The 22,869-nt window shown below is 44.4% G+C and overlaps 1 protein-coding gene across 2 annotated transcripts in view; it reads right to left on the reverse strand.

Annotated features, from left to right (window-relative positions):
- Nucleotides 1-13,560, reverse strand: part of HABP4 (hyaluronan binding protein 4) — a 155,453-nt gene extending 141,893 nt beyond the window's left edge. The window contains exon 1 of one of the 2 annotated variants that reach the window (XM_085632882.1): nucleotides 12,979-13,560. In XM_085632882.1, the coding sequence (XP_085489008.1) occupies nucleotides 12,979-13,252 (274 nt within the window). In that variant the 5' untranslated portion in view covers nucleotides 13,253-13,560. The remainder of the gene's footprint in view (nucleotides 1-12,978) is intronic. The other variant, XM_085632884.1, reaches the window with a different exon arrangement.
- Between the last annotated feature and the right edge of the window lie 9,309 nt (nucleotides 13,561-22,869).

Genomic DNA, 22,869 nt, shown 5'->3' on the forward strand with positions numbered 1-22,869 from the left:
TATGGAAACGTGGTCCTAACTATAACTACCTACTGGCGACCGCCAGTAGGTAATATATATATATATTCACTGAAAAAACCATAGGTTTCACACAAGTTATAGTTAGCTGTACATTTCACTCGTAAAAAACCAATGAAATTCCCCCGTTATAGTTCGTGCAGGCAACTATAACTCACGCGACCGCAATCCTCTGCTGATGCTAATACTGTATTTAGACACTTATTTGCCCATGTCTTCTTCCATTAAATTTTAGCTATACATATATTACAAATATTTTTTTTTCATAAAGACACATGTCATCAGCAGAGGATTGCGGTCGCGTGAGTTATAGTTGCCTGCACTAACTATAACGGGGGAATTTCATTGGTTTTTTTACGAGTGAAATGTACAGCTAACTAACTTGTGTGAAACCTATGGTTTTTTCAGTGAATTTGCAAGGTTTTTTAAATGCTAATTCCTAACTAACGTGTGTGAAACCTATGGTTTTTTCAGTGAATTTGTACGGTTTTTTAAATGCTAAGTTACTTTACGCCATTCGTGGCGTGCGCGCCCACTTTACGCAGTTAGTGCCGTGCACGCACGGTGGTCACGCGGTGTGCTGCACGCACCGCGTGCCCACGTTATGTGGGATGGGCCATGTACGCACGATGCGCTTCGCGCACCGTGCGCACATGGGGGACATATTATGCGCTTCGTTGTGAAAAGGTATTCATTTGTACTTTTATTTAATTGGTATGCCATGCACAAATGGTGCCCTTCGGGCACCATTTGCACACGGGGTGGGGAGAGTGTGGATAATTTTTTTTTTATAATTTTGACCGTACGCTTCCGTTAAGCGTAATCGGCGATTTTTCGAAAAAATTGTTTTTTGTTTTTTTGGCCTTGGGGGTTGTTTGGGGACACCTATATCGATGCTGGGTGGTTAAGAACTGAATATACTGCCCCTTTAGATGGTTTGTCTGTTTTTGCTGCCCCCCTCAGAGTGCGAGAGAGAAAATGGCTGCCGCCGCTTCCTGGTTTCGACCGATTCGAATGTTTACTTAGATCGAACAGCCAATCAGAATCGCGCTCGTCACCGTACGCGTACGGTAAGCGCACCGTAAGCTGGCTCAGATATATATATTGATTTAAAGGCTATTTTCTCAGAATCTACTGAACAGATTTACACCAAACCTACAAAAGGCACTTCCTTGACCTGAGGACTACCTCTGCCAAATTTCATTTAACTCTGTTCAGCCGTTCGGGCTGTAGCTGTGTCTAAAGGTCCTATGGAAAAATGCATGGGAAAAACGCGTTTTGGGACCCCCCTTTTATCTCAGCCCCCGCTTGACGAATCCCCCCCCCCCCCCCCAAGACTTTCAGGGTAGGAGCGGAGCGCAGCGCCCCACCTATTTTGAAAATTTGGCGAGGATTCGTCGACCGGCGCCAAAGTTATTCAAAATAGAATGTTGCGGATTTCCTATGGTAAGAGGGTCCTAACTATAACTACCTACTGGCGACCGCCAGTAGGATGTAGGATATATATTTCTCCAAACGTTCTCCCGTCACAGACAAAAACGTGGCGCACACTCGACAATCTTGCAAATTTCTTTTTATTCCGCTCCAAGGGCAGACAAACGCGTTTCGGCCATGCTGGCCTTTGTCAATGTTGACAAAGGCCAGCATGGCCGAAACGCGATAGTCGAGTGTGCGCCACGTTTGTGTCTGTGACGGGAGAACGTTTGGAGAAATTTACTGACGGATACACCTACGTCTGTGGCGGCACCCATCCAGGAAGTAGTGCGGCGTGGCATTGGTGCGAGCTTGGAAGAATATTATATATATACACACACTGAAAAAACCATAGGTTTCAGGGGCATTCTAGTTAGCTGAAAGTCCAGCTAACTAGAACGCCCCTGAAACCTATAGTTTTTCAGTGAATTTATAAGGTTTTTTTAAATGCTAATTTCCAACTATGCCTACAGAGATAGGCCATGTGAAGAAAGAAGAAAAACGCACAGAAAGAAAAAAAGAAATGCAAAAAGAAGCAACAGAAGTCCTCAAAGACGAAGAAAAGTGCAGGAAGAAGGATAACGTGCAGAAAGAACAAACAGAAGAGCAGAAAGAAGCCTTGTTGCAAAATCATCCTGTACCCTCAACTTTCAGACGGATACTGGTGGTAACTGAGTCTGACTAACCAGTCCTAGAGCCAGTGCCATGTTAAAAGACACTCAGAATACAGTGAAAACACCTACATACACTAGGGAACACTATGCGCTGGGGTCCCCCTGTGATCAGCATGACCTCTGTAAGCCCCTAGTATATAATAGGGCAGGGAATTAAAACTACCTCTTAAAACGCGCCACAGGGCGTGTTTGCACACGTCACCTCAGGTCCCGTCCCCTCACTTCCCCACTGTGTAAACACACCCTGTGGCCGTTTTAAGTTGGGAGATAGAGTCCCCTTGAATCCTGAGGGTCCCTAGGGTCCAACTAGACCTCTAGGTACCTCCAGTAAGAGCCACAGAGCTGCGTTGCATAGAGGTGTAAAAAGGGGCGTGGCCTCAGAACACCTGTCTGCAACGCAGCTCCCTGGCGCATACTGGAGATACCTGTTGGGCTAGTTGGCCCTCAGGGACCCTCAGTATTGAAGGGGAATTATTTCCCCAACTTACAACTTACCAGGGGGCGCGTTTGTAGAGTGCTGCAAGGAGGGGGCGTGGCCTCCAGCGCGATGCCGGTCTGATTTATTTTTTTATTTTTTTTTTTTTAGAAGGAGGGCTGTGGCCTCCCTTTTTCTAATTTATTGGCCATGGGGTCCCTATGCCCCAGGGCCTGCACCCTAATTTTTTGTTGAAAAAAATTAATTTGGCCCTCCCAAGGCCTTAATCGGCCCCGGGGACCCCAACCCCCGGGTCATGGCCTTTTTTTTAAAATTCTTTAGGAGGGGGCTGCGTTGCCCCCCTCAGGCAACTTATGGCCCCGGGGACCCCATCCCCTGGGGCCGGCCTTTGTTTTTTATTATTTAAAAAAATATATATATTTATAGAAACACCTAGGACATGCTGGACAAACTGTATGTACCTATCACCATGAAGATTTGCATGATATTCATTAAAAGGCGACTATGTATAAAATGAATCCACATGGAATGCATTTACACCGCTAGTGAAGCTGACGTGTCTGATGCCCTTCCGTGCCTAATCCCGGCGCCCCCGCCGGTGGGTACTCTCCAAGTAGACACCCATGTTGTTTATTTATACAAACATGGGTAGCTATTGACGGGCACATTTAATATACATGCACACCAAGCCATTCAAAGGGGATTCGACAAAAATTCAACCAAACTATGCAAGAAACCCCCCTCACGGTTAATAAAACCCATCCACCGCCGGATGTGTAATACTTTTTATTTTACTCTGGAAAGGAGACGAACCTCACGAGAGTCACGGCGTGCTCCTGGCTGATCCCAATGCTGTGTTACACCCACCAGTGCCCGCCGAGTGCCTCACACCTCTGTGTTGTATTCCAGCAGCTAGTGCGTATGCTATGACTCTAGCCCATGTGCACTGTAACACCATCCCGTGAATATGTCATGCCACACTTGCCTTCGCACGGGTTATATTGCCCCATCCAACGTGCCTTCCTCGATGCCTATGTTATAAAACACAGCGCTATGCCATACATATTACAATCTGGGATCCATATCTTTGGCACAGTGCATATGCAACGTTACACTCCCCAGCACATATTTTATATTACAACTTTATAGACTAGTTAGGTTACACAACACTGCCCTGTGCATATTACACTCCAAGGCGCATATTGCATAGCACGTGCCTGTGCTATCTCGCACTCTCCAATGAATCTGTCATTGCGCACAATGTATTGCGTATTATATTTCACGCCCCGGTTCATCTTGTATCACACTTTTTGGTGCATAGTTTATACCATATACTATATCTAGTTCATTTTCAATCGTGCTCTCAGGACTACGTTCTGTATAACACTGCATCCACCTACCCTTTTCACGGGCATTACATTTTGCGATGGGGGTGGAGGGTCAGGGGGTGTTTCTGCCAAGTGAGCCCGGAGTCACAGTCACAAACGTCCTCTTCTTCCTGAATAAAAGTGAGATTATGCTGCATACTTGTTCATATTTTAAGTAGTTCGCACAGACGCACATTTTAAAAACAATAAAGTTCCTATACCCACCTTCTCAACAATTAGCTTGCTGCCCCATCCACCTCCTCCCTATCCTCTGTTGTCTGAATCCATGGACTAGCCTCCTCCCTCCTGCCATGCATGGTCTGATGTGCTGCCACTGCCCTCCATTTAGCAGGATGTACCAGTCCACTCCTCCTGCCCTCCATTGCCCAATTCTATGGCCCATCATTGACCTCCTGCATAGCCTCTGTGCTTAGCTTGCTGCCCCTATTCTCCTTCCCTCTGCCCTCCGATGTCTTTGTGCATGCCCCTGCTCCATCCTTTTTGCCCACCATGTTCCATGGACCTGCCACTCCTATCTATTCCGAGTGTTCTGTTGAGCTGCCACTCCCCTCCCACCTGCCTAGCATGGTCAGATGACAACCCGCCACCTCCACCCTGCCTGTCCACATGCCATACCCCTATCCCTTTCCTCCTGTCCTCCATGGTCCATTTTACTGCCACACCCTTCTGCCCTCCCTGTCTGTTGTGCTGCAACTGCTCCTCCTGCCTGCGCAGTCTGTTGTGAGGCCCCTTCCCCTGAACTCTCTTGTCTGTGCCCAGGTCCTGACCCTCCCTTCTATCCTCCATGGTACTTTGTGCATGCACCTGCACCCTCCTTCTTGCCCATCATAGCCATTGTGCTGCCAGTAACCCTCCCGCTTGCCATGCATGGTCTTCTGTGCTGCCATGGCCCCTCCCACCTTCCCTGTGTGGTCAGCTAGCTGCCCCTGACCCCCTCCCACCTTCCCTCCATGGTCTGTGTGTATGCCACCATAGTCTCATTGTTGCTCTCCATGAAGTGTCTTGTTTCTAGTGCCCATCCTGCCTGACCTCCATGGTCATCTTGCTGCTCCTGCCCTGCCCCCAGCCCTGTTTCCATGTGCAGACCCCTATTTCCTCCCTCCTGGCTTGTCTGTTCCATTGTAATGCCCCTGATCCGTCCCTCCTGCCCTTTATGGTCTGTTATGCTGCAGCTTTCTCTCCTGTCTGTCCATTATGGTCAGCTAGCTACCATTGACTCTTTCTCCTCTGTTGTCCATGTGCATGGTCCTGTCCCCTCCCTATTGCTTTCTATGGATTGTTGTGCTGCACTCCCATCCTGCATGCGCTGTGTGGTGTATTGTGCTGCTGCAAACCCTAATGCCTGCCCTGTAGGGTCAGGTTGGTGCACCTCTCCATGTCCCTCCTGTCCTCTGTTATCCGAGTCCATGTCCCTACCCCAATTCCTCCTGCCTACCATGATCCAATGTACCATACTTGCGAACATTTTGAACTTGGTAAGAGGGAGATTTAAAAAAAAAAAAACTGGGGTATTAATTTTCCCCTTTGGGTTACATTGAAAAAGAGGAGATTGTAGACAGGAGACAGATCAAATAAAGCCCATTTGAGCTTAAAACATTGGACGTTTCCTGGCTGAAACTGGTCTGTTTGAATGTATGGTTGCACTACCACTGCCTCTTCCTTCTGCCCACAATGGTCTATTAAATTGCCACAGCCTCTCTTGCCAGTCCTGTATTGTTTGTTTGTTGTCCCTGCCCCTGCCCCCCCATTAAATTTGATAAAATGTAAATGTAAAATGTAAATTTGATACTTGTATAGCGCACTACTCACCCGCAAGGGTCTCAAGGCGCTTGTACGAATACCGCTGTGGAACCCATCCTGGCTTTCCCTGTGAGGCGCCCACTCCTGGGCACCCTCAAGGTGGAGACCAGGCATCCTTAGCGTTGTGGAGATTAAGCAAGCTATTGCCCAGAGTTGCAGAGTGGGACTCCATGATTGGAATGGCACCGATGCGAGAATTATCAGGTCCGTGGAATTTTTTAGCCAAAGACCCGCCGAGGAATTGAACCCTGGTCCCGGGCTAGACCTCTGCATCAGTGTCTGCCGCTCTAATCATTGAGCCACACTTCTCCACCTTTCCACTGCCCTCCATAGTCTGTTGTGCTGCCACTGCCCTTCCTGCCTGCCCAGCGTGGTAAAATTGTTGCCTCTGCACTCTCCTACCTGCCTTCAATTTTCAGAGTCTGTGCCCCTGGCTTCTGCCTCTCAACAGTATCCCATTGAACAACTAGATTGCTAACATTCTATATTCATTACAAAAGTGTGGAATGCCTGACGTCATCTTGATGTAATCAAAACTAATACCTAGAGTAATTCCTTTAGGAATTACATATATAAGAGGGCCTTATTGGCATCAAAATTATGGTTAGTGCTCTAAAAAACTAAAATGAGGACATATTTTTGGAGTTTTCAAATAGCGACAAAGCACTTTTAAATTATTTGTTATCTTTGTTTTTTTATCCACTTGACCACTTGATTAAATATTGCACCTAGGAGAGAGGATGTGGTGTTACTTCCAGAGCTGCAGACTTTGCAACTGGGAACCAGGTTGGAGTTTGCTTCAGCTCAACATTCTGTGATTCTGGTCAAATCACTTAAATCTCCCCATGTCTACAACCAAAATGAAGTCGATCTTGTGCGATGTACCAATGCTCATGTAAAGCACTCCAATACCTGACAAGTCTGCACTATATAAAACTGCAAATACACAAAAAATAAGTGTTTTGCACACTTCTGTCATTGGGCTACATCTGGGTGATATTTGTGCTGCATTTGGGCTATTTTGTCTTGGGAGATTTATTTGTTATGAAGTTTCCTCATTTACTGCAGTCTCCTCAGTAGGAAATGCTTTCAGTTTTTTACTTTGATTCCATCAAGAAGGCATTCAGATGTCACAATTGCCATAAATTCTGAATGTTAGCACTCTAGTTGCTCATTAGATCACTGTAGTAAAACTACTGCTCACCAGGGAAGTCTGCTGCTGGTATTCAAAGTGCATGTTTCAGTCTGCATGTCAGAATTTGTTTATGAAATAGAAGAGGATTTGAGAAGTCAAAATGTGCCCTAATTTTTCTTTCTGCAGAACTAATCATAATTTCTATGGTAAAATGAAGACCCTCATTTTGTTCCTTTGTAAATTAACTGTTTAAAGTGTTAACACTTTATTCCAATCAAGATGGCTTCAGGTGTGCCATACTTTTGTCATAAGTAAGACTGTTAGCGCTCTAGTTGTCCGTTAGAACACTCTGGGACATTGTAATTGGGCTACATCTGGGTGATATTTGGGCTACATTTGGGTTCTTGTCTCTGGTGGCCATTCTGGGAGACTTATTTGTTATGATGTTTCCAAATTCTCGTTTACTACAGTCTCCTCAGTAGGAAATACTTTGTTTTTTACTTTGATTCCATCAAGAAAGCATTCAGATGTGTCACAAATTTGCCATAAATTCAGAATGTTAGCACTCTAGTTGCTTATTAGATCACTGTAGTAAAGCTACTGCTCACCAGGGAAGTCTGCTGCTGGTATTGAAGGTGCATGTTTCAGTCTGCATGTCAGAATTTTTTAATGAAATAGAAGAGGATTTGAGAAGTCACTCAAAATGTGCCCTAATTTTTCTTTCTGCAGCACTAATCATACTTTCTATGGCAAAATGAACCCCCTCATGTTGTTCCTTTTTAAATTAAATGTTTTAAGAGTTACCACTTTATTCCAACCAAGATGGCTTCAGGTGTGCCATACGTTTGTCATAAGTAGGACTGTTAGCGCTCTAGTTCTTTAGAACACTCTGGGAAGCTGCAGTAGAACACAAAGGAATCAACTGACAGTCTCTGCCCTTGTTGGATGTACATGTTTTACTGAGAATGTCAGACTTCATTCTCACATGATTGAGAAAGAATGTAAATTTACAGAAAATTTGCTCAGTTTAGCTTATAGATCACCTTCCAAACCTCTGTGGGAAAAGCATGAGAAAATAGTTCTCTCAAACATGATTCATGATATCACAGCAGAAGGCTTTTTCACATGGTAAAATCACCTTAGAACACACCACAATTCCTAAAAGGAGTATGGTACCATCAACAAATGATTTATAGTGTAACTAAAGTCTTAAAACCTTCTATTAACTGCAATGCTTTTTAATGAGGTGCTATCATGTATATTGGTCCAAAGATGGCTGCCAACACTTCTTGGATGAAGTGCTGACAACCAATCAGATCTCACGATGAGGTGTGGTTAGGCTCCGCCCAGATATATATGTGATTTTACTTTTGATTTTCTCAGGAACTACTAAACGGATTTACACCATTTAAGCAAAAGGCACGAGTGAACTGAGGACTACCTCTTTGCCAAATTTGGTTTCATTCTGTTCAGCACTTCGGGCTGTAGCTGCGTCAACAGGTCCTATGGGAAAATGCATGGGGAAAACACGTTTTGGGACCCCCTTTTTTCTCGGCCCCCGCTTGACGAATCACCGTGAAATTTTCAGGATAGGAGCGGACCAGAGCTGGCCAAAAGTTGGGAAAATCTTGTGAAGATTTATCAATCGACGCAAACGTTATTCCAAATAGAATGTCGCGGATTTCCTATGGAAAATAGGTCCCAACTACAACTACCTACTGGCAACTGCCAGTAGGTTAGATATATATACATACATATAGATACATACACACACATTTGCATTTATGTAGATATGCGGGGAGGGGCACTGCAGAAGGGTACACAGGGTACAATGTGGCGGATGCCCGGTGTCCTGTTTTCTGCCCCTGGGCTTGTTTAAGATCTCTTAAAGTTAGAGCCTTTTCTGTGTTTCTACTTCAGCGAGCACTGTAAGGGAGTACACCCGGTTTGCGTAGCTTTCTTAACCGCAAGGAAAAACGGCCTCCATGTCTGAAACTGGAGGATGAAATCAGGTTATAAAATGAGCCACGGGCAGGAGCACAGGCCTGCTGCAACAGATGACCGTCGCAAAAATGCAGGAGGCGGACAGCCATTGGGGGAGGTGGAGCCCTAGGAAGAGGCTGATGTGCCGGGACCCGTTTAAGGTGCTCAAAAGCATAGAATTTGTATATGCTTTTGAGAGCTACTGACCTCAAACACTGCTTTCACACCATCTAGACCTTGATGTTAAGCACCTACCTGAAGCTCAACTTAATGTAGACTGAATTCCTGTTATCTGCCAAGGAACGTGTATTCACCCTGGTCACAAACTTCCTCAAGAGGCACACTGACAAAACAACAAAAACTCCCTGGTACCAGCTATCACTTCTAAAGAAAAAACATTTCCTCCCAAAAACTACTCCAAAATTGCTGTTCAAGCCCTTGTACTCTTGTATCTAGATGATGGTAATGCCCTACTACATGGTCTCCTAGACAACATTCACACCCCTTATGGGGTTCTTGCATGCTGCATGTCTCAGGGCCTGAGGAATATGAGCACATCCTGACTGAATTCCATTGGCATCACTTGCTAACTTGCACCATCTTCAAAACTAGCCGCATCATTTACAAATTAATCACGAGCAGCAGCCAGGGTTATATTGCAGACAAACTCACATCTCTTGTGGATCTGTGTAACCGGAAGCCACGACACCATCAGAATGCAGACTAAGAATTGCAAAACAAGAAAGACCACACACAGCTTTCCCATGTACAAACTCAGGATCTGGAACACTATCATTGTATCCATCAGGACCGCCCCAACCAACACTGGTCCAATTTAGGAAAAAGTGTTGAAGACTCAGCTCTTTAAAGAGCACTACACAACAACGCATTAACCACCCTCAACCGAGCTCCTTTTACTAGTTTACTTCATGCCTGTCATTGAGCATGTAGAGTGCTGCCTTTTGGCAGCGTTTGTGCTATGGAAATGATACACATACATACTTGTGGGGGGGGGGGGGGGGGGGGGAAGGGACTATACCATCCAACCTTGGAGGTAGGAGAGGGGACAACAAGGTACTATGGGAGACGGAGGGACTGCTAAGGTTATGACACTGCACCATACATAGGGCATTGAGGGGTGCAAAACCAAGTTGTAAATACAGGAGGCATACTTGGGTGTAATGACCTGGGTAAGTACCTATACAAATCATTATGCCACCATGTTTCTGGCTACAATCAGCCATGGGTCTAAGGCATTAGTCAGGGCAGTGTCTATGCCCCTTACACTGCTGTTAGTAAGTGCTGGGTGGGCTTAGATATAAACTGGAGGACCTACCTCTCAACTGGTATTAGTGATGACCTAGAACTATTTAGCTGGGTGTTTTACGGTCGTTTGGGGTGGGACTCTCCTGTAGTCAAACTTTCATCAAGGTTGAGAACCCACTTGTCACCTAACTTTCCCCATTGAACAGCTGTCTGGTTTATATCTTAGCCCACCCAGCACTTACCAACAGCAGTGTAAGGGGCATAGACACTGCCCTGACAAATGCCTTAGACCCATGGGTGATCAAAGGCAGAAACATGTCAATTATTTGTACAGTGCCACTTACAGTTCATTACACCCAAGTATGACTCCTGTATTTACCCCTTGGTAATCTTTTGATCAACCAGGGATACCATCAAATTAAAGGATACTTTAGTGGATTATCCCATGGTTTTTAAAGTCATAAAATAGACCCAAATCATTGCCCCGAGAAGAAATTTCTAAAAACTCCCTCAGAAGAGCCCCATTCTGAGGAAGAGTCCGCCTTGGTTGCAACATCTTACTATGGTGGGACGAGGTGGCAAATTATTAAGCATGTCACATTGCGCGAGTGAGCCATACTCGTCCAATTCTTGGAATGGTCTTCAATTTAGGTAACAACTAGCAGCATACAGACCTCATTGGGTTTCTGGTACTAACCTGCTGACTTGCTGATTAAGCAAACAGCATTTCTGTGAGGGTATCACGCCAATTTTGGTTTGTTTGAGTTAGTAAGGGCAGGCGTGAGCCTAATAACGCCCCTCTTGTCTCCCCTTTGTGATAGTATACTAGCATGAAAGAATTCATTTCACAGAAAAGGATCAAGATTTCTATCCTGGGAATATATGGGTGTACAAACAAACTAAAAAAACACTGGTCCCAGCGCAGAATCTGAACTACATAAATTGTAGTTCTGCCACTTTCTACAAATGCTCCACGCCTTGAGTGCAAGGAGGCCCTAAACCCCATCTCAGAATTAAACTCATTGAAGCCAAATTAGCCTTCACTTCATAGGAGAAAGTGCATCTCAAGACTGTACCAGGCATGGGTGGTAAACTACCAGACCCTTCTAATCCTGAGGGATAGATGGACAGCTGACCTGGGTTGCATTAAAGGAGGAGCACTAGACTGAAGCCAAAATGGCCACCAGAGTCTGGCAGTTTCAGCTTGTTTAAAACGCATGCAGTTTAAGTACTTTCATACAGTCTATTTCAGTGCATACCACGCTTCAGAACCACAACCTAATTTTTAGCACAAATGTTGGTGACCCACATAGCTTTAATGGGCATGAAGCAAGTGAATTTCTTAGTATAATTAAAGTATCGCAAGGTAGCTCACTGACGTTTAAACACCACATTAATTGAAATTGCCACTACATTTTCAGACACTAACTAAAAACTATTACACAAATGTGTGGAAATCAGGTTTCATTTAATATTTATCAAATGTGCATCACCAGGTAAAGTATTGATTGGTTTTCATCCTATTAAAATGTTTATTACCATCACACTTCAAAATTAAAAAAGTGCTTAATTTTTTCTTACCCAACTACTGAATGTGCAGTTCATTTACAAGACTTACATTTTGTTGTGTTGCTAAAGAATGCCATCCCAGTCACACTTCCCGTCACAGAACTCACTTTACTCTGACCGCAAAGTAAGAGGAGCTTGTAAACATCCATCCGCACATTAAAAAAATCGGCAATTTGTCAGAAGACAGTGATATTTGACCTCTACCTTTTAAGCACAGCAAGTGTAACGTTAATTGCAGAACTTAAAAGAATCTTTATGTATTGCTTGGACTTTTGGGACCATCAAAAATCGGCACACGCCCCATGGTTGGGAAACGCTGGTCAAACCACCTCCCCCCCCCAGAAAGATTATACCAGATGGGGGAAGTCTTCTAGTGCCACTTGTTGTAAATGACGAAGAATGACGGGAACATCTCTGGATATGATCTGGGATGGTCCTACAATACAAACGTGTTGGTCACAGGTCTATCTATGCTGCACTGGAGGACGTGCTCGACTTTCCGATAACAGGACCTCAATTGTTATTATCCTGGATATATCAAACGATTAGGATGGGTCAATTGGAAATAAAACTGTTGCTGCATATTGGATACCTTGTGGCCAAAACGGGTGTCGCCAGGCGCTGGCGAGCACATATTAGCCCACGAGGTGTCAGTGGCTCGGGGCACGGACTATTGAGCTACAGCTAAAAGTTAATATATAGCAGCCAGGGTTGCCCAGTAAAACATAAGTATAGAGGTAAGTGATTAAACCGCTTCCCAAACTCCTTGCCCACAGAAAGAGCTGTGGTATGCGTTAACTTATGCTAAGAATTGGTTCCTATGATGTAGTCTCTGTAACATTGCAAATTACCAATGTGACAACGACTTGTGTCGATCCTTTTGTGCAGTGCATGTTTTGTGCTCAGGAAACAGCACAAAGAAAACACCACCTGCTCCAGCCTTCCCGACTGTAAAACTCTCCGAACAATAGGTTTAATTAAAGAAGAAAATAAACACTGCACCGCGACACTGAAAGGTATACAACCATTACACCGCAATAACACGTTAAGTATAGGTTCGCGTCATGACATCTGGTAGGTTGAGTGCTGCACACGTGCTTAAGGCCGCAGGCCAGCCTCCACATGCGGCAGGTCGAGGGCACGGGCCGCACTCTAACCAGCAATGCCCATGTACTTATTCCCCCTACTATCTGCAAACCCCCAACCACAGATCCACCCCCAAACGGGACCGCATACCGGGCTGTGGAGGAGCGGCGGCAGATGGCAACCTACGGTCCTTCTGGGTCTCTTTTTTAGGCTGCTGGGGTTGCTGAGGCTGCCGGGCTCCGGTGACCCCAGGTTTCTTCGTTTCCTCCTTACGCTTCCGGCTGGCGCGTTCTTCCTCGGCTTGTCGCAGGATGTCCAGCGGGTCCGACTCGTCGTCCAGCAGCTGCTGGAAGCGATTGGCGACGGCGCAGCCGAAGCCCTCCTGCAGGGCAGCGGAGACGGGGCTGCTCAGCGCGCCCTTCATGGCAGCGGCCGGAGTGAGGAGCGCGTAAGACACGAGTACCAAGCGAACCGAACTGCACGGCTCGCTCTGTTCCAACGGCCGTTGCTGATTGGTGCGCGCTGAGCGCGTCGCGAGCAAGGGAGTAAAGGAACTCAACTCCCTGGGAGATGGGAAGGAACCCGTCGACCACCCTAGGCCCCGATTTTAACACCGCCTCATCTTTTAGAGCCCCGCCCAATTGCTAGGTCTGTCATTCTCAACGCCCGTGCGGCCTTTCTTTGACCCGCCTCTCAATGTGTCCTGCCAGCAGTGATGGCGTTGTCAATCACGGCTGGCCACGCCCCACCCCACCACTACGGGTCGTCCAGGTCCCTCCTCGTCTGTGGCGTCACGGATTTCATCCAACTTTTGGGAGGTGCCTATCAGGGTCTCTCATGGTATAGACATAAAAGAGAAACTGAAGTGTCAAAGCTGGAACTTACACGTGCTCGACAGGCCCTCCCATTCCATTACGCATGTATAATATGGCCATCTTTGAACTAGAGCACCATACGTTCAAGCAGCCTTGTCTCGGCAAGAAGCTTACTTAAAACAAACAACAGTGTTTTTATGGTTGTGTGCTGCCTTTCAACAAAAGAGGCTGGATCGAATATTTATTTTATAAATATAATGCTTCATTCTTCTTGGAACAACTTTTGTAAAACCAAAATGATTTCACCAATATACCTGATGTTCCCATAACTTCTAGCATATTAAAGAAATTAAAAACAAGCGTTTGTTAAAAAGCGGAACTCGAGTGAGTGTCTCCTATGATCACAGGCACAAATAATTAATGGCCGCTGCATTACATTGTAAGGTTATTAGTACGAAGATTAATTTTATTTTGCGGAGTTTTACAAACTTTCTCACAAAAGAGTTCGAATAATGTAATCGACAATCAATATAAGACGTAATAAAATAACATTGTTGATTCAAGTTTAAAACGAGTAAAGTCAGAAACGTGTAAGTCACCAGAATTGTAAGCGCCTTGTAGCACTGCTGCCAGAGCTTTTAAGTTTCCAAGGTCGACGCTTTAATAGCTCAGACAGTCTTGGTTTCTTTCCTTGAATTGTATCCTGCGATTTTTAGTCCTGATTTAATAATGGGATAAATTAGGCTACAAATCCCAGAATGCATAGGGAGAAAACTAGACGAGCTAATTACAAAAAAGACTGCAAATGCAAGTTTCATGTTTATTTTATTTTGCTCGACTAATTAAATTAATTGCAAATTAATAAAACATAAAACAACACAATTAAATATAGTTCCAAAGCATGCCATTCAAAATACAATTTAATGAGATTTAAAAAAAATATATTGTTATAAGTCCATATCACATGTGTGATGGAGCAGGTAAAACAAAATGTTGTATACCTCCTCTAGTTTGCATGAAATTAATTACATAATCCTTCTAATCTAACTTTTACTAATCGGTTTGCAGTGAAAATGACTAATCGACATTTACATCTTGATAAACACAAGATACACGTGGGACTAAAATGCTAATTGCATGGCAGAACAACTAATTAATTAACTATGGTACGCAAACTAACCTTAGATTGTGGTGAAATAGAAAATTGCATGATTTATGTTGCTTTTGTGATGGTTTGTGCTTCTAGTACCACTGAATGGTGAGTATTATTGCTTTAAATGTTGCTACAAGCTAGGTAAATACTAATATACATTGGGGTTTGTCTGGGATTAAACATTAGAATCTTCATTTCTATATTTTAATTATTGTTATGTCTGTTTTTGCCTAAGTTGGCCTTCGGGCCTACTAGGCCGCAGTATTTAAAATGGAGGTCCTATGAAGCCGCCGTCATGTGAGCGCGATGACTTCTGCGCTGAATCGGTTGGCTCTGGAGATCTCCAAGTGACCTCAGCTCTGCGACACCGTGTTCCTTGTCAAGGATATGAGCGTGGAGGGTTGCCAACTGATGGACGGTGTGAGCCACCATGGGAACAATGCTGAACCTGTACCTGGATGCTTTCTCTTACACCAAACTTTACTTTCGGAACTTTCGCCTGTGAACCGAATGAATAATATAAAATTTGCGCTTTGCTAACCCAAGTCTCATGAAAAACCAGTTTACCATGGGAATCTTCTGAAAGAATCACAAATTGACCCCAGACTGTCCAATCAGAACATTTCTCTACCCCTAAATTGTTGCATGTAAAACTGAAGTAAGAGGGAAAGAGGGTATAAAATACCCTCATCCGCCCAAAGTGGGGGTTTATTGGGCTGATCTTTCTTGGCGTTGGGTCTGCATTGAGCTGGTAAAGATTTCCATGGTTCGCCTTGGGTTTCTTTGATTCTCGGGAGGGTATTTTGTCTGATGGTTTCATCTTTGCTGTGGGTCGAACATTTATCCCGGAGACTGTACCAAAGAATGCAGATAATTGTCTGTTTTCCTCAGAGGGTCGCCAACGTTTGATATTTGGAAACTATTAACTGTGCTTTCTAAATCTATGCTCATTTACCAGATGTTCGATTTCTCTTTGAAATAAACCGAAATTATAATATGAACCTGTAGTGCATAAATGCTAATGCAAGAGAGAATTATTATTATATAAACAAAAGTTGCATAAATAAGAAATGAGTTTGTGATTCTTTAATTGATTACAGAAAATAATCAAATGTATCCTAGGCTTTAATTGTGTTTAGCTGGTTCTAATTCACCATCAACCAGTCCAACTAATTGGTCCATCGACCAAGTGGTGGAGTGCCTTGATGATAAGGTCAGGATTTTATAGGTGCACATGTATATAATGTATATAATGTAAAGAAATGTAATCCTGATTGGTAATAAGGTACCCTCCATGTCCAGCTCTTTTTCTCCTGTGTCCGGATTTGAAGGAGACAAGTGCATGTTGGTGTAATGGGCCCCACCAATGAATGAGTGTATGGATGAGTTGTTGTCATTCCGAATCTGTGACATAGGGAGAATATGTAAATTTGCCCTTGGCGCTGCATCATGTGCAAGTACCTAATTTTGATAAAGCGGTTGACCAGTGACTTTGGACAGCGGTAACAAGGAATGTCTGTGTCTTGTAAGTAAATTAATAGGGATACATAAAAAAAAACAAAAACCGCCAGCATTGCTATTGCACTCATTATAACAAAGCTTAAAGTGTCGGTGCATCAATACAAATGGGCACATTAGCTGAGGGCAAAATGTTTATGCAAGTTCTGTATAGACTAACAATTCCATATAGACACTCCACTAAAAAAAAATATCAATCTTATGCAGTGCAATTGGTTTTTAAACATAAAAACAATCGAGGATACAGATTATATTCAACAAGTGTTCGGCAGAGTAGCAGTTCTTAGCCGCTTGTCTATTTTATTTATACATTTGAGCACAACGCAAATTACTTGAGGATGAGCGTCGTTGAACAGGAAGTCTACTGCTGCTTGAATTGTTCGTGAACATTGTATAATCCATATTTGACGGAGGAGTTTCATGTGTTCGTCGATTAGGGCTGGGCAAATACAGAGAATATGAGATAGATTCTCATGAGTTTGACCACATAGCCGACATCCAGTTGATGTTGGACACGTCGACCATGGTGGTAAAAGATCGAATGATATAAAGTTTCCCATTCTCATAGGGCAGTACTTCATTTTATAGTGCACTGCAAAAGTATCTGTAAGATATTTTTGAACCTTTCTTTCATTATAACTTTTTTGAATGAGATAAGCATGCTTTCAGGTCTTGAGAGTCCGACGATCTAGTGCAAATTATGCTATTTGAGTCAGTTGATTTAGAGCTTTTTTAAAGATCTGATGTGGGAGATTTTGATTCCACAGCGTTGCGACTTTTTTAAGGGCCAATGCTTCATGTAAAGCAAATGCCAAATTTCCTAGCTTTGACTCCCGTCTAACAACTGGGGTTTTTGCTGTAGCTTATGTCTGAGCCGCAGGTTCTCATCTAATAATGATTTGTATTCTGAGATTTATTTGCAGATACAGTTGTCAATGCCACATTGTTGGACACATTTCTTTAGTCTCGTGACCAAAGAGTCAGTTGTGTCACTTGTTTATTTATTTATAAAGTTTTATATAGCGTGAACTTGATCCCGAGGGATATCAGAGCGCATTACAATGGATATATGACTAAACAACTACTTCCTGAACCACGACTTCCTGAACCACGAAGGTCAAACAACGAGCAATTGTAAACCACTACTTTTTCCTGAACCACAATAGTGCATTTATGGTATCCCCATTTTGTACTGTAAACATGTTGTTTATTTTTTTTACTATGTTTGAAAGCGATAATAAATTATTAGATAGAGGTGTCAATTTAAGCAGAACCACAGTTCCTACTCGGATAAAGTTTACTCGAAATGTACAGTTAAACACACTTTTGTGATGTAAAAGAGTTCCTACCCCTCCGGAGTCTGGAACCCCAATGGTGTCTCACATGGATTTGCCATATAACCATATTAAAATGCTTTGCGTTTGAGAGATCCGTGCAAACAAGGAATTCGCCATTATGTATTTTAATTATATTGTACTTAAATGTTAGGTGTTTATAAACAATAGTATATTTTCTTTTATAGAAATGTCCACAAGGTGGAACCAGTGTTCCAAATTTCCTCAAGTGCGCTCGCAAGATGCATTGAAGTATCACTAGTGTGTTGCGAAAACGTACCTGCCCCTATGGAGCCCGGAACCCGATCTGTGCCTCATATGGATTCCCCATAAAACTATATTGAAATACTTTATTTTTTAAAAGTCCGTACGGTCATAATCAATAACTGTCTTTTTCCTTGAAAAGTGGAGAGGGAGTGTTGCGAAGAATATAGCGGAAACATTCTGTAATAGGCTCTGCACTTACCGTGTTAGTCTCCTGTTGCCGCTGACATGGCCGGCGTCTGTCCATGTAGGGTTTCACGCCCTCACCAAATGTATCCCATTAACGTGCGCCATCACGGCGTTCCGGGGTCATGGAATGTCCCTTAAAGTCACATCGCCGAGATAGAAAATACAAAAACTTTACGTACACATTGTCCATTTATTTTCTTTTTTGTCCTTTCTCTCTCGTGTCCCCATGGCACTCCGGTTAAATTATATTTTATTTTGAAGTGTCATAATATCCCCATATGCTTGGAAATGACATGGTTGAAAAACATGTGTTTCACTTAAGACCCGTGATGTCGTCCAACTCTCGAATGTAAGAGTGACGTGAGCAGTGGGGGAGGAGGGGGCAAGTCGTGGTTTAGGACTTCGTTGTTGAGGACTTTGTTGATCAGGATTTGTCGTTGTTCGGACTTCGTTGTTCAGGCAAGTCGTAATTAAAACTTCGTTGTTTAGGATGTTTCCCCTTTACAATATGAGGGAAAGGAAGGTAACAGTTCAGTACATGAGTCAAATGGGAATATAAAACAGACAATGAATCAAATAGGGTGCTCATAACAAGGTTGCTTACAACTCCTGGGGTCAACAAAGAATGGGCTAGTAATTGATACATAGCGACATAGGAGAGGAGCAAATGAGTTAACAAGAGAGGAAGAAGAGTAAGAAAAATATATACAAGATTAACATCCACCTCTGGAGTATGTCCAATGCATTAGAGAGACAATCACACATCTTATTAAGGTAAGAACTTATTCATGAGGAATCTTTTTACTTCCAATTTGAAAGCAACCTTGGGGGAGATTCTACGAATTTCCGGTGGAAGAGAGTTCCAGATTTTCGGTGCAGAGCCGGAGAAAGCTTGTTGGCATGTTCTCTTTTTGCGAAAGATCTGAGGTTTCAGGAGGAGAGAGTTAGCACTCCTAGACGGTCTACTCCCCCATTGTTCTAGCTTTTGCGCTAGATAGTTGGGGGGTTTGAAGTGGAGGTCTTTGTGAGATAGGCAGGCAATCTTTAGCTGAGTTCTTGCTTAGCGCCGGGAAACCCTCTGGGGTAGCTGTTCGCGCTCAACAAATTCAATTAATAAATAAATAAATATTGCTTCATAGGGCAGCCAGTTTAGGGATTTTTGTGACTGGGGAGATGTGTGCATTTCGCTTGGTGCCCGTAACCAATCTGTCTGCCGTGTTCAATTATGCCCTTAGTGGGGCCAAGGTATATTTGGGGAGGCCAAAGAGCGTAGCACTGCCATAGTCAAGCCTCGGCAAAACAAGCGCTTGGACCACTTGCTTGAAGTCAGCTTGTGGTAGGAAAGGTTTGAGATTTTTGAGTATCCTCAGAAGGTGGTTAGCTCCCTTGCAGACCTTGCTGATATGAGTCTTCATGTTCAGGTGCGTGTCCAGGGTGACTCCTAGAGATTTAGCTGAGTCAATAATGCGGGTGGAGCAGTTGAAGGCTGTGAGTTGGTTCAACCAGAGGTCGATTTTAGGAGTGTGTTTAGGGGGAGAAATAAGGAGGAATTCTGTTTTGGAGGTGTTTAGCAGGAGGTGGTTCTCAGTTCACCAGTTTTGAGTGGTCAATAGGGTGGAGTTGAGTGAAGTGATGTTATCCGGGGAGGAGATTTTCAGATAGAGTTGGGTGTCATCTGCATACATATTGAAGAGAATGTCCATGGATTTTAGTTCATTAGCTAATGGTTCCAGGAACAGGTTGAAGAGTATGGGAGATAGAGTGGACCCTTTGGGAACCCCTATGGAAACTGGTGATGGCTGGGAGAGAGAGTGGTTCGCCTTAACTCTTTGGGATCCGTGCTGGAGGAAGGACGAGAACCATTGCAGCACCTGACCAGAGAGGCCCATCCTGTGCTCCAGAATGGCTCGGAGGTTGTCGTGATTGACAGTGTCAAACGCAGAGGAAAGGTCAAGGAGGATAAGGAGGCAAGATTAATTTCAGTCAAGCATTATTAAAATGTCATCCATCACGTGAATGAGAGCCGATTCAGTGCTGTGCCCAGTACGAAAGCCAGATTGATGTTGGTCCAGGAGATGAACATTTTCAATGTGCGCACACAGTTGCAACTGGGCGCATTTTTTTAGGAGTTTGGCTAGTGTGGGGATGCTGGAGATAGGTCGGAAGTTGTTAAGATCAGCGCTGTCTGCAGTAGTTTTTTTTAATATAGGTGTTACCTGAATGAATGAATGAATGAAAGGCAATTTATATCGCGCAAACTAAGCCCGAAGGCATCAAGGCGCCTACCAATATGATCAAGGCACATAGGCCAGCTTACGGATATGCCATAACAAAAAGACAGGTCTTTAATGCTTTTCTGAACAGGGGGAGTGATGGTTGGGCTCTAATTTCCAAAGGGAGAGCATTCCAGAGCTTGGGCGCCAAATAGGAGAAAGCCCTTCCTCCCCATCTGGTTCTCCTGAAACGAGGTACCGATAACAAATTTTTATCTGAGGACCGAAGGTTTCTGGCGGGGACATAGGGAACTAGGAGATTCTTGATTCCTCTCGCTCCATGCCCTAGCATAGTCCCATAGGACAGACTAAGGATCTTAAAGGTGACCCTGGCCGAGATAGGAAGCCAGTGTAAGCTCTTCCTAACAGCAGTAGCAGAGGCAAGCCTAGGGGCGTCCGTGATAAATTTGGCAGACGCATTCTGCACAGTTTGCAGTCGCTGCAACAGACCCTTGTCTATACCCGCGTATAGAGCATTACAGTAGTCAAGACGTGAGGATACCAGGGCTAGAGCTACTTGTCTGCGTGCAGAGGGAGCAAGATAGTATTTTATTTTTCTTAAAATTTTGATAATGCCCCAGCAGGTCAACACTGTTCTATTTACTTGTAGGTTCATAGAGAGTGAGGGATCGATCAGGACCCCCAGGTTACGGGCTGAGTGAGTAGGAGAGGGACACAATCCCAAGGAGGGGGGCCACCACTTATCAGACCAAAGGTCACTCCCACCACCAAAAACAAGAACCTCCGTTTTCTCTCCATTCAACTTAAGGGAGTTACAGATCATCCATTTAGAGACTGCCTCAATGCAGCTTCTAAAGCCGAGTGCAGAGGATTCGTCAGGGTGGGAGAGGGACACCATGATCTGGGTGTCATCTGCGTAGGAGACCACCTCCATCCCATAAGATCTTATTAATTTGGCAAGTGGGGCCACATAGATATTAAAAAGGGTAGGGCTAAGAGCCGACCCCTGAGGGACCCCACATTGCACAGGCCGGGATGGAGATAGGAATTCACCTAGTTTGACCCTCTGTTCTCTCTGGTCCAAAAAAGAAGCCAGAAGGCTCAGAGCCGATCCCTCAACCCCGAACTCCCTCAGGCGAGCTGTCAAGGTCACCGGGGATAGCGTGTCAAAAGCTGCTGTGAGGTCCAATAGGACCAGAAAGGTAGTATGGCCCTGATCCACCTCCATACAGATGTTGTTTAACACCACAGTAAGAGCGGACTCAGTACTATGGGACCGGCGAAAACCATGTTGGGCTGGATCAAGAAGTCCGTGCCCATCTACAAAGGCCATCAGATGTTCGTTAAGATGTGTTTCCAGCATTTTAGCAGGTGCCGGAAGCAGCGAGATGGGACGGAAATTCTTCAAGGTTTCAGGATCAAGGGATGGCTTTTTTAGGAGGGGCTTAACTACCGCCCTCTTCCACACGTCCGGGTACACACCTTCACGTATAGCCCTATTCATAATCTCAAGAAGAGGGAGCAATAAGACATCCCTACAATCCTTAAAGATTCTGAGCGGGCAAGGATCTAGGGGAGAGTCCGATTTTGTTTTGTTAAGCAGCCTATCCAGATTGGCCAAATTCAATGGAGAAAAACAGACAGGCGGGCCTTAGCAGTCCGATGTTCTATTTCAGCCTCTGGAATGGCCGGAGTACACGGGGGGGGGGGGGTTCAAAGAAGCCCTTTGTGATTCCAAGGCGGAGTAAATATCCGCAATCTTGGAATGAAAGAACTGGGCAATCCTGTCACAGAGATCCTGGGAACTGACAATTGGATTGGGAATTTGCAAAGAACACAAGGAATCAACAGTCCGAAAGAGGTCTCTAGGGGACGTAAGAGAGGCAGTTATTTTAGAGAAGTATTCCTGCTTTTGTTTAATAACTTCAGCCGTATATCTTTTGAGCACGAGTTTGTGTTTTTCCCTTTCCAATTGGTCCCAGCTCGCCCTCCACGCTCTTTCCTGTTTCCTACAGTCCTGTCTCAGACTTCTCAGGGATTCAGAAAACCAGGGAGCCGAAGGACTCTTTCTGGCTGAATAGCGCAAGCTAATAGGGGCCAGAGTGTCAATTGCCCTGCTCAGAGAAGAGTCAAAATTAGAGGCCTCCCAATTAACGTCTCTCACATTAGAATAGTTAATGTTGGGAATCAGCGGCCCCAGGGTCTCCTTTGAAATGGCCCTGAGATTACGCCTAGGTTCTCTTCTACTATGGCTGAGGGACTTTGAAATAGCAGGGGGACACAAAAACTCCAGAGGAACGGCCAGGTGATCGGACCAGACCAAAGGGAAGGGAAGGCCCGTCGAGATTCTGGAGTCATTGGAAAAGACCCCGTCCAAGGTGTGACCAGCCTGATGAGTAGGAAATTTAACCAATTGATTTAGTCCACACGCGGACATGGAGTCCAGCAGAGCGAGGGAATCCTTGGAATCCCAATTCTCCAAATGAAAATTGAAGTCCCCAAGGATCGTCATAAATTCCCCCCCTTCTTTTTGC

This window comes from Triturus cristatus, chromosome 2_1, assembly GCF_964204655.1.
Source record: "Triturus cristatus chromosome 2_1, aTriCri1.1, whole genome shotgun sequence".
Classification (NCBI taxonomy): domain Eukaryota; kingdom Metazoa; phylum Chordata; class Amphibia; order Caudata; family Salamandridae; genus Triturus; species Triturus cristatus.